The sequence below is a fragment of the Crotalus tigris genome, unplaced genomic scaffold (genome assembly GCF_016545835.1).
Source record: "Crotalus tigris isolate CLP2741 ecotype Arizona unplaced genomic scaffold, ASM1654583v1 scf7180000017625.6296891, whole genome shotgun sequence".
Classification (NCBI taxonomy): domain Eukaryota; kingdom Metazoa; phylum Chordata; class Lepidosauria; order Squamata; family Viperidae; genus Crotalus; species Crotalus tigris.
This window is the reverse complement of record NW_024096520.1, coordinates 5,245,085-5,264,035: the sequence shown is the minus strand read 5'-3', so window position 1 is coordinate 5,264,035 and position 18,951 is coordinate 5,245,085. Positions and strand designations below refer to the sequence as shown.

Sequence of the window (18,951 nt, the reverse complement as noted above, 5' to 3'; positions counted from 1 at the left end):
ATTGGTGTTCATGGATTGTTGTTGTCAATTGCGAAGTCGTGTCCGACCTGTCGCGACCCCATGGACAATGTTCCTCCAGGTCTTCCTGTCCTCTACCATCTTCTGGAGTCCATTTAAATTCACACCTACTGCTTCAGTGACTCCATCCAGCCATCTCATTCTCTGTCGTCCCCTTCTTCTATTGCCCTCAATCTTTCCCAGCATTAGGCTCTTCTCCAGTGAATCCTTCCTTCTCATTAGGTGGCCAAAGTACTTGAGTTTCAACTTCAGGATCTGGCCTTCTAAAGAGCAGTCGGGGTTGATCTCTTCTAGGACTGACCGGTTTGAACGCCTTGCAGTCCAAGGGACTCGCAGGAGTCTTCTCCAGCACCATAGTTCAAAGGCCTCAATTCTTTTGCACTCAGCCTTTCTTATGGTCCAACTTTCACAGCCATACATTGCAACTGGGAAAACCATGGCCTGGACTATACGCACTTTTGTTGGCAGGGTGATGTCTCTGCTTTTTAGTATGCTGTCTAGATTTGCCATAGCTTTCCTCCCCAGGAGCAAGCGTCTTTTAATTTCTTGGCTGCAGTCCCCATCTGAGGTGATCTTGGAGCCCAGAAAAATAAAATCTGTCACTACCTCCATTTCTTCCCCATCTATTTGCCAGGAATTGAGAGGGCCGGATGCCATGATTTTGGTTTTCTTAATGTTGAGTTTCAAGCCAACTTTTGCACTCTCCTTCTTCACCCGCATCAAGAGGCTCTTTAGTTCCTCTTCACTTTCTGCCATTAGAGTGGTATCATCTGCATATCTTAGGTTGTTGATATTTCTCCCGGCAATCTTAATTCCAACTTTTGATTCATCTAGCCCTGCCTTTCTCATGATGTGCTCTGCATATAAGTTAAATAGGCAGGGCGACAGTATACAGCCTTGCCGGACTCCTTTTCCAATTTTGAACCAATCAGTGGTTCCGTGTTCGGTTCTCACTGTTGCTTCTTGACCCGCATATAGGTTTCTCAAGAGACAAATGAGATGGTCTGGTACTCCCATCTCTTTAAGAACTTGCCACAATTTGTTGTGATCCACACAATCAAAGGCTTTTGCATAGTCAATGAAGCAGAAGTAGATGTTTTTCTGGAACTCCCTAGCTTTCTCCATGATCCAGCGTATGTTGGCAATTTGATCTCTAGTTCCTCTGCCTCTTCGAAATCCTGCCTGTACTTCTGGTAGTTCTCGATCCACATACTGCTGGAGTCTAGCTTGTAGGATTTTAAGCATAACTTTACTAGCATGTGAAATGAGTGCAATGGTGCGATAGTTTGAACATTCTTTGGCATTGCCTTTCTTTGGAATTGGAATGTAAACTGACCTTTTCCAATCCTGTGGCCACTGTTGAGTTTTCCAAATTTGCTGGCAAATTGAGTGTAGCACTTTTACTGCATCGTCTTTTAAGATTTTGAATAGCTCAGCTGGAATACTGTCACCTCCACTAGCTTTGTTGTTGCTCAGATTTTCTAAGGCCCATTTCACTTCACATTCTAGGATGTCTGGTTCGAGGTCAGTGACCATCTCATTGTGGTTATCTGGGATGTTAAGCTCATTCTTGTATAGTTCTTCTGTGTAGTTTTGCCATCTCTTCTTAATCTCTTCTGCCTCTGTTAGGTCTCTGCCATTTTGGTCCTTTATCATGCCCATCTTTGCATGAAACGTTCCCTTCATATCTCCAATTTTCTTGAAGAGATCTCTGGTCCTCCCTATTCTGTTGTTTTCTTCTATTTCTTTGCACTGTTCATTTAAGAAGGCATTCTTATCTCTTCTAGCTACTCTCTGGAATTCTGCATTCAATTGGGTGTATCTTTCTCTTTCTCCTTTGCCTTTCGCTTCCCTTCTTTCCTCAGCTATTTGCAAAGCTTCCTCAGACAGCCATTTTGCTTTCTTGCATTTCTTTTTCTTTGGGATGGTTTTAGTTGCTACCTCTTGTACAATGTTGCAAACTTCCATCCATAGTTCTTCAGGCACTCTGTCTATCAGATCTAATTCCTTAAATCTATTTGTCACCTCTACTGTATATTCATCAGGAATATGATTTAGTTCATACCTGAGTGGCCTAGTGCTTTTCCCTACTTTTTTCAATTTAAGCCTAAATTTTGCAACGAGAAGCTCATGATCTGAGCCACAGTCAGCTCCTGGTCTTGTTTTTACTGACTGTATAGAGCTTCTCCATCTTTGGCTGCAGAGCACATAGTCAATCTGATTTCTATGTTGACCGTCTGGTGATGTCCATGTGTAGAGCCGTCTCTTGGGTTGTTGGAAAAGAGTGTTTGTTATGACCATCGTATTCTCTTGACAAAATTCTATTAGCCTGTGCCCTGCTTCATTTTGTACTCCAAGGCCAAACTTGCCTGTTATTCCGGTTATCTTTTGGCTTCCTACCTTAGCATTCCAATCCCCCATGATGATAAAGACATCATTTTTTGGTGTTAATTCTATAAGGTGCTGTAGGGCTTCATAGAACCGGTCAATTTCATCCTCTTCAGCACCAGTGGTTGGGGCATAGATTTGGACTACTGTGATATTGAATGGTTTGCCTTGGATTCGAATTGAGATCATTCTGTCATTTTGGGGATTGTATCCCAGTATTGCTTTTCCTATTCTTTTATTGACTATGAAGGCTACTCCATTTCTTCTGAGGGATTCTTGCCCACAGTAGTATACCTGATGGTCATCTGAGTTAAATTCACCCATTCCTATCCATTTTAGTTCGCTGATTCCTAAGATGTCGATGTTCAGTCTTGTCATCTCTTTTTTGACTACGTCTAGCTTGCCTTGATTCATGGATCTTACATCCCAGGTTCCTATGGAGAAAAAATCTTTACAGCATCGGACTTTCCTTTCACCACCAGATATATCCACAGCTGAGCGTCCTTTCGGCTTTGGCCCAGTCGCTTCATTCTTTCTGGCGCTACTAGTACTAGCCCTCTGCTCTTCCCCAGTAGCATATTGGACACCTTCCGACCTGAGGGGCTCATCTTCCAGCGTCATATCTTTTTTCCTTTTAGTACTGTCCATGGGGTTTTCATGGCAAAGATACTGGAGTGGTTTGCCATTTCCTTCTCCAGTGGATCACATTTTGTCAGAACTCTCTGCTATAACCTGTCCGTCTTGGGTGGCCCTGCACGGCATAGCTTATAGCTTCATTGAGTTATGCAAGCCCCTTCGCCACGACAAGGCAGTAATCCATAAAGGGGATATGGATATGCTCTGCTAATCTTCTGCTTGTTGTATTGGCAGCTGCAATCCTTACACCAGGGGTGTCAAACTGCCGGCCTGCGGGCTAGATGCATCATAATAAAACAGCGCCCACCCATTGCCGGCAATGACAAAGAAGTCACAATACGCCATGACATGTCACGTGACGTTGTGAGTTTGACACCCCTGCCTTACACTGTATGTTGTAGTGGTTGACTCCTGTCAGGTTGAAACACTTCTCTCTGACCAGCTCTTTAAAGATAGTGACATACTTCTCAAGAAAACATTAATCTGTGCCCTGTTCTGCTCTCTCCCCAAGATGAGTGTAATTGCCTTCCTGGTTAACTGTTGACTAACTTCGAATCCCTGCATATTTAAATCTCTACCCTGGCTTCTTGCCTATTCCTAGATCAAGACCAAACTCTTTGTTTTATCTTTTCTTTTCATTATCTTAAATTCAGACAACAAACATACTTTTATCGCCTTTCCCTTTAATGTATCATATTAAGTCAGAGGTCCCAAGATTTGGCATAATGTATCGCCTTGATCTGTATTGTGGAATGTCTGGAAACAATACTGTAAATACTTTCATTACTTGAAAGAACTCTGTTTGCTTTGTCTTTTCATGAGAGACAGCAGTTATTAAAAGGCTTTCCCTTTTCTTTGACTCCTCTGATGAGTATGAAGGTTAGAAGGGACAGGTAGGACCTTCTCTTGCAGGAAGTTTTGAAGATAGGAGAGCCTTTATGCTATTCCTGCAGCTTTTTGTTGGAAAGGGTTTTGTAGATCATAGAATTAGAACAGTCCATTTAAGTCATTGAGTCTTAAACTTCAGGAATCCAAATTCCTACTTGTAGCTCTCTGCTGATTGCAAGAAAAATTGGCAAAGAACAGAAGCAATTTCACCAACTTTTTTATGCCTTCTCCAGAGCTTCCTATTACGGTAGGTAACATAGTACTTTAGAGTCTGGGTGAGAAGCAAACATAGGTTGGAAGAGAAAGGAGAATATTTTTTTTCCACCATGGAATTTGTTTGGAAATGCTTGCTGTTTTTTTTCTACTATCCACAATTACATCAGGATAGCCTACCTTTCTGCACCTTTGAAAAAGAGACCGACTCTTGTGGCAGTTTGGGGGGGGAGGAACCCCCAGAGTTTGCATGTTTCTCAGACTAGTGTGTGGTGCCCTCTCTCAATGTGCTTGCACTTCTCAAGGAATGGGGTTTGTACTGCTAAATACATAGAGTCTTAGTTGAAAAGGTAAGCTGATATTACTAGACACTCTCTTAGGAATACATATACTGTATGACAGCTTGGCATAGAATAACTGTTTGCATTTATATCTGAATGAGCATGTTCTGGACTCTTTTGCAGATATTTGTGGAATTTGATCGGTGCGGTTGGAAGCAACATGCTTGGGTAAAAGTTCATGCAGAAGAAGTTATAGTTTTGATGCTGGAAAGTTCCCTTGTTTGGGCTCCTAGAAATGAACCAGTTTTGCTCCAAGGAACCAGAGTGTCAGTTGAACATTGGCCTGCATTGGTGAGCACTTTCACTATTTGTTATACTTAATTTGAAGCAACTCATGTAATATCAGATTTTACTACATAATTAGGACACCTAAAAACTACTTGTCTTTTAGGTTAATTTTTGGCTAAAAATATGGATTTAGACTGTGGTGGGAGAAGAAAACCTTATCAAAGTTAAAAAAAAAATACAATAGAAAAATTTTACCCTACAGGTAGTCCTTGACTTACAAGCATTCATTCAGTGATTGTTCAAAATTAAAATGATGTTGAAAAAAATGGCTTATGATCTGACCCTGATATTAGAGCCATTGCAGTGCCCCCATGGTCACGTGATCAAAATTTGAGCACTTGGCAGTCCTCTGTACTTACAACTGCAGGGAACCTTTGACTGCTCCATCTGCCTATCTCTCCTGCCAATCTCTATCCTTTTCTCCACTCTTCATCCTGCCTTGGGGTGGCAAGCAGTCCCAGAACTGTGGCTTTGCATGGCAAGCATCTGCAGAGCCCTGCGGTTCTGGGGCTGCTTGCTATCTTGCTTCCTGCTCCACAGGTCAGGATGCAGGGAGGGCAAAATGACAGGGATGGGGGTGCAGATAGGTGCAGGGGTGAGTTGGTGGCAGACCCTCACTTCTAGTTTGGGAAAGATCAAACTCAGAATCGTTTGGATTGGCATGGATTGGTATGGATACTCACTGAATAATCTGCAATTGTCGCTTAACTACTTCAACGAGGAGAACCAAGATTCCCATCATAACTCAGTCTGCTCCCGTGATGTCTCACTTTATAAGGGCACCGACTTAATAATGGAAATTCCATCTCAATTCTGGTCATAAGTTAGGACTATCTGTATTCTGGAGTTATTTTAAAAGTATTGATATCATTCTATATTGACCCAATGTAAAAAACTAACCATATTGGGGTTTTTTTGGATGAAAACATGGCCACCTTCATTTTTACAGAAAACTGTATAATTCCTTTTAGCAGATGAAAATATTTGTTATCAGTGTTTCTCAAACAAAATTTTGATTATTCTGATCATGTTAAAAATAATTTGTTTGAAACTAGAGAGCGTTGTCTATGTCTGTATGTCTGTGCGGTGTTATGGTTCCGGCTAATGAAACACTTCAAAGAACTTCCAATTCGGGGGCTTGCTCGCTATATAAATTGTTCAGCCATTCAGATGCTTCTCCCTCTAGGTGGGACACAATGACATCGACCATGGCCCCTGGTTCTAAGGGAACTTAGGCCTTAGCATAAGAGCCTCCGTTATGCCTGTGCCGACATTTTGAAGCAATAAAAGACTTTTAGGGAAATCGATGCCTGGAAGTTCTTTGAAGTGTTTCATTAGCCGGAACCGTAACAACGGTTCTCGTAATGTGTGTTTCTACTTTTGTTCTGTTTTTATTCTCAGACGTTCACTCCTTTGGTAGATAAGCTGGGTTTAGGCTCTGTGGTTCCGGTAGAGTCTCTTGTGGACCGAGACTTGAGATTCCTGTCTGATGCAAATGGATTACATCTTTTTCAGGTAAGTTAGTCCAGAATTGTACACCTTTTATTTGTCATGATTTCAATGTGAAGGCAATATGAGCTTGATTTTTAATTGTGCTTTGTCTTCAATTTTCTTCCACCACAGTATCTTGTTTGGGAATAAAGAAAGGGAACATAATAAGTAAGCAAAGTAATGCTAGGATCTATCATGCTGCATGATAAGCAACCTTTGCGGTGAAATGAAGATCTGTGAAGGAAAAATTATTTAAAATCCTATTTTAGATGTCTCCAAAAGTAACTGCAGAATTTTACCATTGAGTCTTTTTTTAAAAATACAAAGCACATCAGTACTATTGCAGTTAGTTAAGAAATAGTGCAAATTTTAGAGGTGTTCAGAGATGGCCTTAATGAAAATGTGGCAATTGTTAATAAAATACCAGCATAGCCTTAAAAAAACATGAGAAAGTGCTCTAGATCTTCCTGCCTTGATTCTTTGGTATAGGAGGGTGGGAAGGGGAAAAACGATCAAGATTCTGTTGTTATATAGTCTATATCATGCCTTTTCAGTGGGTGGCAGGTGTACCACCTGTGGTACATTGGCATGTGGCAAGTGGTATGCAGCCCTGCCCAGCCAAGTGTAGTGGGGGAGGGAACAAGCCAGCACAGGCAAGGACTTACTGTGAGAAAATCCTCAGGAGCTGCAGAGTGGCTGGGGCGAGGCAAAAGCCCCAGGCTCACTTCTGGCTCACCCGGAAGAGAGGAGGAGGAGGGGGCGGAGACAGGAGAGGCTATAAAAGGAGGCAGCTTGGGCGGGAGAAGCAGCCTTGGGAGGAGGTGGAGTCAGCTCTCTAGCTGCACTGAAGGGAAAGAAGGAGGAGGAGGGTGGGGGAGAGGAGAGGAGATCAAGCAGACCAGCCATGAGCTGATCTACAATTGCTGTGGCAGCCACCTGTGCTGGCAGCAGCAAACAGGCAAGAAATGCAGCAGGGGAGGGGTCGCCCTCCACGAGGAATGAAAAAGGGCAGCAATGAAGAAAGGCAGCATCGGCTGGAAGTGAGGCATGGATGAAGGAGGGAGGGAGATGGAGAGTGGAAGGATTCTTATGTGCTTTTGTGACTTTGAAGTTCTGGGATTTGTGCAATGTAGGCTTTGTGTTCTTAAGGAGTGTTTGGCAATTTCTATTTGGCTGATGGCTGTTGTTAGCTTCTATTGCTCTGCTATTGTTAGCTGTTATTTTTCTCTTGAATGGATTTTGCCTGTAGCATTCCTTTACTTATGAATGGAGCCATTTGGGGAGGCTGCCTTAGCCAGCAGCCAGTACTTACTACATTTTTTTTCTTCCTTAAGTGTTGGCTGCCAGCTCCTTAACTTTCCTTTCTAGCCAGTAGCTAATTCTTAAAGGGGAATGTGCCCTTTTAAGCTAGTTCACTCAGCAGCTTGTCTTTTCTGTCTCTTAGGCTTTTCCTTGTTTGATAAATATATGGAAGAGAGAAAATATGGAGGGGGGGATTCAAATTCTTTCTTCAGAATGAGATGGGAATGAGAAAGAGGGAGGCAGGGAGGGAGAGAGGGAAGTCCCACCTTAGCACTTGGCCACCAGCAGCCCTGCCATTGACTTTGCTTGTTAAAAGGTTGCAAAAGGGCATCACATGATCCTGGGACACTGTGACCATCATAAATATGAATCAGTTGCCAAGCATCCAAATATAAATCACATGACCCTGGGCATGCAGCAATGGTCATAAGGGTGAAAAATTGTCATAAGTCATTTCAGTGCAATTGCAATTTTGAACAGTATTTTTTTTTTTTTTGGTCATCAAGTTTTTGACACCTTGCTAGGTGGTATTTGAATATTCCCATATCCTAAAAGTGGTGCAATCGGTGAAAAGGTTGAAAAGCCCTCGTTTATATCAGTAGAGTTCAAGTAATTCTTAGGTTATCTATTTCCTAACATGGTCTATTGTGAAAAGCTGCTAAGTTTTATTCTGTGATGCTTCTTAGTACATGTTAAATAATTGATATTTGAAGCTGCTTTAACATCTGTTTGTGCTGGAAAAGCTAATGCAATGTTGCATTTGGGCATTCTTTAGTTTAAAAACTTAAATGTAAATAAATTATGGCACCTCAATCAGAATGCTTTGAAGAAGTGCAAGAGTTAAAGTGACTCTTAAGAATGTGTCAGAGGATGCAGAGTATGGCTAATCCCACAGTTTGGGGTTTGAAGATATTTAGTGAGTTGGAATGCTAGACAACTTCCCAGCTAATATGTCTATGGAGATTCTCAGTCATCCAGGTCATGCTTGTCCCAAGGTGTTTTTTCAAGAGGCAACTGGACTTTCTTGTTTTTCTTTGAAGACATTTGGCTTCTCATCCAAGAAGCTTCTTGGATGCAAATTATCTTCAAAGAAAAACAAGAAAATCCAGTTGCCTCTTGAAAAAACACCTTCGGGATTCCCAGCTAATAGTTGGCAGTGTTCTTAGAACATGATACAGTACATGGAGTGTATTGGAAGACCTGTTAAGGCCTTTGCCAGCCTGCCTACTGGGAAAAAGCATGGCACCATAACTTGAGCAATAGTTCTCACCTAGACCTGGGGACATTTCCTGGAATGTTGCTGAGCCCATAGTATCAGAGCTTGGATAGCCTCAGTCTTAGAGCCAGCAGTGGAACAGATGGGTATTTCAAGGAAGGTGAAGGTTGCAGGAGGTCTGCATTTATGGCTCCTGGCTTAGGGTTGGTTTTAAATTATGAGTTCTTCAGCCAGATTTTGCTGCAGAAACTTTTTTGTGTCATCCGGGCCACTTACAAGGATGGTTTGGAGGAGTATTTCCTGGCTACCTACTCTTTTAAGTATTGGCTGAAGGACAGTGCCAGCTGGCCACACTCTGAGAAGGTAGATTCAGTAGATTCAATACATTGAATCACTCCTTCCAGCATTCACTTTTAAAAGCAGGAACAAGATTTAGATTCTTGAAGTCTGTAGGCTTTGGCTATTGCAATTAAATTACAGGTCTGTTTGTAAAAAAACACCTTCATTCACAATCTTATGGATGAGTGGGCAGACTTATATCACTGAAACCTGGGTGGAGAAGTAAGGGATGTTCCTGTCTTGAAAATCTCCTGAGTTTCCGTTTTAATACTTGACCTGGACTCTGGGTACAGTTAGATCTTGAATTACGACCAAAATTTTGGTCGCAAATCATTGCACTTGTAAGTTGAGCTCCCACATGATTAGACTTAATTTTATGACCATTTTTGATGGTTGTTAAGCAAGTCACTGCAGTTCAATGAATCATGTGCGAACCCAGCTTATCCAGTGGGGTTTTTTTTGCCAGAAAACAGCAAAAAAAGTCACAAAATGCTATCACATTATTTGAGGATGAGTTGTAAATAACTTTTTTTTTTAGTAAATCTGAACAATCATTAAGTATCTGGTTGAAAGGCAAGGACCGACTGTACTACTAGTAGAAGAAGATAGCTGTTCTCATCCATGAGCTGTGCTGGTATCAAGAGTCACTATTATGCAGATAACTAGATGTGAGACCTTATTTGTGCAGTTGGGCCCAAGGGGCCAGATGGGTTTGCAATTGTGTATTGTTGCATTTGTTACAGAACAGCATCTGTTCCAGGAATACTCAACCTGGTTGCTAGGAGTTCCCCTGGCTAGAAATGTTGGCCTAACCTTGGTGGATGGTCTGGAGCAACCCATGGGTTCATAGTTGCATTACAATTATGAATCAAGTTACCAATACAGATGAGAAGCTCCAAACAAGATCTAGTTTTTGTTTTGAAGTAGAGGCAACATCTAAAGGGGGGCATTGAACTCCACCCCTTGCCAAGCACAGATCACACTCTGATTGAGGTAGAATTTATGGTGCCACTCTTCCACAATGGGAAGGAGCTGTTAAAAGAATTCATGGAGAAGAAGCACCTAGAGTGTTGTTTGAATTTTAGAGTGTCTTGAATTTGATGACATACTAATATAAGCTTATATTAGAGGCTACACAATGGTGATTGGAATGGCCAAATAGAGGGGGCTTTTTTCTACCCTTTTTGCCTATGCTGAATGCTCTGTCCAGTGGCCCTTTTTAAAACAACCCATTCCCTTTTAGGGAAGGAAGTTTGCCAAGAGTATATGAAGGGCCACTGTGAAGAATTTTCACATATTGGCAGACAAAACCACTGAAATTCAAGAGGAGCTGGATTCCTGCTGGACTCTGCTAATAGAGATGACCGGGACCTTGTCTTGTGAAATGAACTGGGGCCATTTTGATTCTCTGAGGCCTGAGATAGGGCCCTCTGCCGTATCAGCTCCACTACTTCTAGTTCAGTGGTTCTCAACCTTTTTAATGCCGTGCCCCCCCCAACCGGTCATAAATCGAGGATTAAACTGGTCGTAAGTCGAGGACTACACCGGTTGTAAGCCGAGGACTACCCAACCGGTCGTAAGTCAAGGACTTTCCCTGCCTGGGAGCGCCGTGCATGCATGGTGCCGCCCCCTGCGCCGGCCGAGGCGTAGCTGGCAAGCGGCAGAGACGGAGCAGGCCGACCACCAGCTGGGCCACCAGCTGGCCCAGCCCAAAGGAGGTAAGGCACCTGCCGGAAAAGGGGGGAAAAATGGTGGACAGCCTTGCTTGGCGACCCCCGTGAAATGGTCGATCGACCCCAAATGGGGTCACGACCCGTAGGTTGAGAACCGCTGTTCTAATTGGATCTCTGCCCAAGATCTCTCATGAGATGGCAGGGGTTGGATTTGAGCAAATATCAACGTTTCATTTGTCTGAGGCAGTAGTTCTCAACCTGTCGGTCGGGACCCCGTTTGGGGTCGAGCGACCATTTCACGGGGGTCGCCAAACAACGCAGTCCACCATTTTTTCCCCCTTTTCCTTAGCTGTGCTACTCCCTTTTATTCTATTGGCTTTTGAAAGCCAATAGAATAGACTCTCTTGAGTAGAGTCTAATTCTACTGGCTTTCAAAAGCCAACAGGAATTGTTCAGGCTGTCTCTGCCCTGCTGAGCCCGCCAAAAGTCCCATTCTGCAAACGGTGCTGCACCAGTTGAGTAGTCCTCGACTTACGACCAGTTGGGGGTCGCGGCATTAAAAAGGTTGAGAACCACTGGTCTGAGGGAATATTTCCATCATCCTTGAAGATAGCTGTGGTATATTTCTCCCTTGATCAACTTTATACCTTTCTTTTTATAGGGAATATTGTAGAGAAAGTTGTGGCCCTGCAATTGCAGAAATTCTAGAGGAGGCAGATTATTTGGATTCTTGGCAGTCAGGTTTCATTCTGGTATACAGCATGGAAACTGCATTTGCCATGCTTGATGACCTTTGGAGATTCCTGTATCAGGCAAAGCCTTCTTGGTTTCTTAGTGACTTGTGATTCCATTGACCAATATATCCTTCAGGACCATTTCTAGAAAGATTAGAGTGTAGGGCGCTGCCTTGGAGTCATGCACCTCTTTTTCAAAAGGCATTTCCATTCAGTGGTGAGGAAAGAGGAAAGTTCTACTTTATGGGGCTCTTCAGGCTTTTGTCCTCTATCCACTCCTTTTTAACATCTACATGAAGCCACTTGGACAGGTCATCCATCAGGGAATGGGACAACTCACATCAGCCAACTCGCCACAGGAAAATTCAACAATTCAATTTAATTATTTAAAATAATTTTTAAGAAAATGTTTATCATTCATATTTCATTTTGTTCTTCCTTTTGTCCTTTCTTTAATGATTCTGTTCCACTATTTCTTCAATATTAATGCGATATCTTGTCCTGTGGCGAGTTATCTCATGGTGAGTTGGCTGTGGTGAGTTAGCTATAGCAAATTGGTTGCGGTGAGTTTGTCACAGTGAGTTGTCTTAGATCCCATCAACCAACACTGGGTTCGGTATCATCAATATGCTGATGATACCCAACTATACACCTCATTTCTGGACCAAACAGCTTATGAAGTGGAAACAGTAACTGAGCTGTTAACTAGTCTAGATGAGGAAGAAGAGACTGCAACTGAATCCCTGCAAGATGGAATGGCTTTAGACCTATCAATTTCAAGAAAATTCCATTGTTGAGTCTGAACAGAGTTGTATACCTTTACTCAGGTGCACACAATTTGAGGGTTCTGCTAGATTTACAGTGCTATTTAAACAGATGGCAGTTGTGGCCAGGGGGACTTTTGCTCTGCCACCTCTTATATATCAGACAAAGAGTCCCTGCTTGCAATCACCTTATGATCTACCTTTTTTTGACTGCTGTAACGTATTCTGTATAGGGCTATACATGCAAAGTATTTGGAAGCTGTAGATGTTACATAATTTGGTGGCATGGCAGTAATGGATGTGGTCCAGTATTCTTGTTGTCTCCACTACTTTGGAAGTTGCACTGGTTGCCATTTGGCTTCTGGATTGTTGATTGTCACCTTTAAAACGATACATGGCTCTGGACTTGACTAGCTGTGGAAGCACTTTCTCCTGTATTCATTTGCCCATTCAGCAAGGTCAAATAAGGTCAAGTCCTTCTAAATTCCATTCCTACCAGACCATCGATAAAATCTTCAGAAACAGGTATTTTCAGTAGCCTCGCCCATTTTTTGGGACATCCTCACCCAGTAGAGATCCGATAAGCTCCATCCCTCTTGAGCTTCAGGAGAATGTTCAGGAAGATAGTGCAGGAAGATAGTGTGGTATAATGGGGCTTGTAAGCCTGTGACATTTGTATTTGTCAGTTTTTAATCTTTAAAATTTAATCTTTAATCCTTAAAAATTTTCATTTGTCACTTTTTTTATGTGGGGTACTTGAGATTTTGAATTATTGTTTTAGGTTGCTACTATTACCCACCATGGGCTTTTTTGAGAATGGGTGGCATACAAGCAAGTAAAAAATGTGGATACAAGACTTTCAGTTTAGGGTATGTGCTGGGGAAAGGCTTTAACACATATTATTATCCCTAATGAAAGTAGTACAAAGGTCATACATAAATCCATCACAGTACTTGTTCTGTTTCTGTAAGGTGGTCTTGGGCAAAAATATGTATCAAATATCACAATATGCTTGAGAGAAGAAGCAGAACCGTATAATACCAAAAGAACTTTTAACCTTAAAAGCAGCCCTAAAACTTGGACTCTTATCATTGTCTATGAACAATTTTGGCAGTGCCATTCATGCTTTTGTTTTATTCTTGTCTATTTTTTTTTATACTAAAAAATATTAGCAGATGCCAACAGAAAGTCAGAGCCAACTTCTCCAACAGCAGCCTTTATTAAGAGAAGCTGTCAATGCATTGATTGGTGATCAGAAGCTTCAAGAGATCTTTAGCAGAGGTAAGGTCAACAATAGGACTTTTTAAATATGCTTGATTTTGATGGCAATCAGATTATACTGATAAGTGCTACTTAAAGCCTCATTTTGTTTGAAATGTTTCTTATGTTTCAGGCTTCTCAAGCAAAAATCCCAAAATTAATCAAGTATTGCTCTAAATTACTTGAAGCAGCTTTCTGCTGTTCAAAAAATGGGTTTCAACATTCACACCACTTGAAGTAAAGGCTTGTTTATCTGCAGAGGATTAGATTAGGGTGCTCCTGGACAATATAGGCAATATATCAATATATAGGGCTTAACTTCTTTTGGTCTTGGGCCTTTACTTCCCTTTTATGTTATATATATTCCTAGATTTTAGTTTTAAATTTGTGTGTTGAAGTATTAAATGTGGCCAGAAGCTAATATTATTGAGCATTTGAATCCATTCTTTCAAGTTTCAGGAACATGTGCTTTTTAGAGCACTATAATTATCTTTATTCAGAGCTTCCTTTGAAAAATGTTGGGAAGTTTCAGCTGATTCAGATTCAAAATATTAGTATTGAGATTGTTGATTAGGGCATAGTTCAAAATACTGGTCACGATCTTTAAAAGTCCTAAATATCTTTGGATTAAGTTATCTGAAGAATCACAATTTCCATTATAAATTATGTTCTTAACTCACAGTCTTCCTTTGGCCAGGCAGTATTAAAGCATATTTGAAATGTATAGAGAAGAAGGCCTTTTCCCAGGCAATCACATTCTCTTCCTCAAAGTCTGATCTTCTTTCTAGACTTTTATTGGCATGGTAGACCTGAGTTGTATTGAATTGTTTTTTGATGCTAGAGTGCCCGAGTTTAATTTTTTACTGATATGTTTGTATTTTTTTTTACTCATTTTATGCTTTAAATAGAGATGGGTGGGTGGTTTTTTTGCTGTCCCCATGCCTGATAATTGAGATATATATTAAATCAAAGATCAGCCTGATATTGCTATACTTGAGCTAAGAGTGGGTAAAAGTATTTGCAAAAAAAATAATGTGGGTTGTAGCTGAAAATTCTAGAGAACAAGTTGCATGACCTTGTATTGAATAAAGGCAGTTTGTCCAAGGATGTCTTCCAATCCCATTGCATATTTTCACTAGTTATTGCTAATTTGATCATATAAAAATGATTGAAAAAGTAAAAAAAGAATAATTAGAAGTTACTGTCAGCAAATTTAAATATTTTTAAATACATTTTAGAAATGGATTCATTATCCTATACATTTATGGTAACTCTTTCTCACAATAACATCTTTTAAATCAATTTTTTATTTATGTCCGTCAAATACTTAAAACTTTGTATATGTTTTATATATTAAGAAATGAGCACTTTTTGTTTATCCTTTGATTTTTTTTTTTCTTATTTCTGTCTTATATGAGCATGTGGAACTGTTTTTCCAGGCCTTTACAGTATACAGGGTCAAAGAGTGAAGGTGTATCAGCCTGAAGAGGAAATCAGCTGGGTCTCTGCAGTTGTGAGTTGTCAAGATCCTCTCACACGTCTGATGGAGGTGGTTTTGACTGAGGTGTGAAGCTTTTCTTATGGGATTTTGAGGTTCAATTTTTTCATTTCAGATTACTGAACAGGATGTTACAGATGAACTCCCTGCTTTGTATGGCAAAGTTGATACTTTCTCTAGTAGTCTTTTGATGATAATTGTTCTACTTATTTAAGAAAACATTTGTGCTAAGAGAATGGTAAATTTGTAAATTATGCTTACTATAATATCTGTTATACATATAATATTATTTTATGATAAATATATGTTGTATACATATATTTCATTCACATTTATTAGTAACTGTAACTTTATTTTTGGCCCTTGAAAGGATTTTAATGTTACGCTATTCTGCACTGAAGTCTCCAGGTTATGTATTTAAGTTTTGCAGTTGTGAATACTCTTTTTTGAATCATAACAAAACTTAAATTTTTACTGGATGCCCTGCATGTTTGCATAGAGCAGTGGTTCTCAACCTTTCTAATGCCGCGACCCCATAATACAGTTCCCCATGTTGTGGTGACCCCCAACCACTTATACATCACCGGGTGCCAGGGGCGTGGCCAAAGAAAAGGGAAAAAATGGAGGACAGCCTTGTTTGGTGACCCCCGTGAAATGGTCGTTCGACCCCAAATGGGGTCCCGACTCACAGGTTGAGAACCACTGGCATAGAGCAAATGCTCCTAGTCATGGTTTTCCCTTAAGTTATGTATTCTTCTCTGATCTCTGTAAAGTATTCATTTTATTATAATTATTTCTCAATTATTTTAGTTAAGATTTAGTTCGTGCTTCTAATTACTAAATATGTACTTTAGTCTGAACTCCAGTCTGTTACGGCATTGAGGATCCTTATTCTGTAAGCGCCAACATTGCTGGAGAACCACCTTCTCTTGGATGCAAATAAGTTGTCTTTATTATGCCTGGGCAAAGAACATACACTTGAGTCTTGTGTTGTTAAGCATTTAAATCAGGGGTCTTCAAACTTGGCCCTTTTATGACTTGTGGACTTCAACTCCCAGAATTCCTCAGCCAGACACACTGACTGAGGAATTCTGGGAGTTGAAATCCACAAGTCCTAAAAGGGCCAAGTTTGAAGACCCCTGATTTAAGAGAAATCATTGCACAACGATGCAAGTGCTTCCTGAGGAAAACATTGAAAGCAGATCATTCCATAACAGTGTTTCTCAACCTTGACAATTTTAAGGCATGTGGACTTCAACTCCCAGAATTCCACAGCCAGCATTGCTGGCTGTGGAATTCTGGGAGTTGAAGTCCACATGCCTTAAAATTGTCAAGGTTGAGAAACACTGTTCCATAACCTCTGGTACTTCTGCTTTTTCAGTGTTTGTATGATGGCCCAAGTTGCTCATTACTTCTCATAAGGTCACAGGCATGGAAACTAAGGTATTTTACTTGCAGATAAGTCAAGAATTTTAAGTGCCAGATACATTTGGCTTTGGCTTACCTGTAAGTATAGTAATCTTTTTTTTTTTTTTAAAGTACCCTTATTTCCCATATATACTCATGGATCTAGCAACCCTCAGATTTGAAATCAAAACATGGATCATCTTATCCACAGGTTATGTATTTGTTTTCTGGTATTTTGATTTTAAAAAATGAAGGTCAGCTTATTGGACTTATTGGACTTATTGGACTTATTGGACTTCCAAATGAGTGTATATAGTAGATGCTTGAGATCCGTCATGTCCAATGTTTCCAGTTTCTGGATGATCTAGTACAGGTTGTTGCCTACTATGAAATCACCCTGCGCATCCTCATTCCACAGTTCAGGTCTCTCTCAGAGTTACCTGTCCATTTCAAGGTTTGTAATGCTCATTACAAAAAGGGAGCTTAATGGAAATGTAATTTATTTGAATTTATAGCTTCTAGAAAGCTGCTAGGTTCTTAATTTTCTAAAATTAAATTATACATTTAAAAAATATGCATTTGTGATTTTTTTAATATGCTACTATACATCTTGCATTTTTTCTTCATTACATTTCTTTATTAAATTTATATGCTGCCTATCTTGCGATTCCAGGCAAATTTTTTGAGAAGTGAAGTCCATTTATGCAGGCAAAATAATTTTTTAGAATGTGATATCATACAATTAATAAGTATTGGTTTCATTTGAAGATGGGGGTACAAAAAATACCACAATATTGTGAGATTGTTAAATCTCACAAGATTACAGTTATTTCATCCATGAGATCTCATTTTATGCAAGAATATATTACAGATGTTATTTTGGGATTTCTTAGGCAGTGTTTTGGGACATTGTACTCCATGTGTTGCCAACTCTTTCAATACTTATATAAAAATTCAGAATATTATTAAAATGTATTCTCTTCAGCCCATGGCTTTTTATATCAAGTATTTTTAAAATCTTTAGCAGCTTTCTCTGCTGCCAAGAATGTGTAATAAAAAGTGTTTATGGAAAATGAATGTGCCTATCCAAAGTCTCACCTCACAAGATTATTATCTTTATTCTGTCAAATATTCGGTTCATTTGCTGATGTTTTTGTTCAGATTGTTGGATTCACACAGTTGGAATAACAACAGATTATAATTTGTTCAGAAATAATAGCAAGTTATAATTTAGTGATAATGAAGGAAATTATTTGAGACTTGTTACTTTGTCTTCCTTGCCTTTTGTGTATAAAAGATGGAGATGGGATGTATCTGCTTCTAGTTTTAAACCATGATGAGTTTAAATGTGATGTGAGCATAAATTTTTGTTTCATTTAAACTCTAACTAGAAGTAATAAAACCAGTTATATTATAGGTTATGGTCCTGATTTGTTTTCTAACAAGAAGTTAAAATGAACCAAAGCTCTCTATACTTTAAGGAAATTGTGGTTTATTTTAAAAAGGAAGTAGATATTTCTACTTTCCTATTTTAGTGAACCCAAAGTTTGATGAAACTCATAAGTGATTTAGTACTGTGTCAAAATTGAATTTAGACATCACTCTATGTAGAACTGCAGGTAGTGCTGGAGGAATATTCGAAATATCTCATTTTTTTATTGGTGGAATGTGATACCTTTTATCTGTGATTATCTGGTACAATTGAAAATTACAGCCACCTTGAATGTTTCTATAAACAGAAAAGCATTACCACAAATTATAGTACTTAATATTAGATTTATATAATTAATATATAATTAGAATAATTTTCAAATAAGAGAAATCAGTAAAAGCGCATCATATAATAGGTCATATTTTAAAAAATGAGGATGATAAAGGTATGAGATGTCAAAACAGAAGTTGACATAGCTTGGAGACATACTTTGTAGAGACTAATTGCTACTTTGTGAACAATATATTTTTTCTCTAATACTGGATTTTCTTTTTCCTTTTTTGTTTTTGGATTTGTTGTATAAAAAACAGACTGGTGAAATCAAGTCAGTAGATCCTCGACTGATTCATGTAGTGATGGACGCATCTGTTCAGAATGAGGTACCGTGGTTTACTAGATCACGATATAAACAGTTGTAGGCTAAATAACGGTGTGTAGCTAGAACTGCATTATCTCTTCAATACCTCCTCTACTTGGGTCTAGTCATATTACACACAGGTGTGCATACTGTTGTGCACCTGATTGGAGATTCTGATCTTCTACCCCTAATGTAGGGAAGATTACTGTAGAGAGATGAGACTGTAGTGAATCTCTATCATTCAGTGATCATATTAAGATTGTTGTCAACTCTAGCGACAAAGGCTATATTGAAGGGGACTGATAAGCATATACAATAGACTGTACTTGAGACTTTTAAGGACTGCATGTGATTTATGAGTTCCATATAGCTAGCAGAAGATCTGGCTCATATATTATAGTTTATTTGAGCTCGGTTTTGCATGTT

The 18,951-nt window shown here is 39.7% G+C and overlaps 1 protein-coding gene across 7 annotated transcripts in view; it reads left to right on the top strand.

Annotated features, from left to right (window-relative positions):
- KDM3B (lysine demethylase 3B) overlaps positions 1–18,951 on the top strand; it is a 53,211-nt gene that overhangs the window by 6,713 nt on the left and 27,547 nt on the right. For 4 of the 7 annotated variants that reach the window (XM_039334072.1, XM_039334071.1, XM_039334074.1 and 1 more), the window contains exons 2-6: positions 4,608–4,775; positions 6,174–6,287; positions 13,464–13,572; positions 14,991–15,115; positions 18,479–18,547. In XM_039334072.1, coding sequence (XP_039190006.1) covers positions 4,608–4,775; positions 6,174–6,287; positions 13,464–13,572; positions 14,991–15,115; positions 18,479–18,547 — 585 coding nt within the window. The remainder of the gene's footprint in view (positions 1–4,607; positions 4,776–6,173; positions 6,288–13,463; positions 13,573–14,990; positions 15,116–18,478; positions 18,548–18,951) is intronic. The other 3 variants (XM_039334073.1, XM_039334078.1, XM_039334077.1) reach the window with 1 other exon arrangement.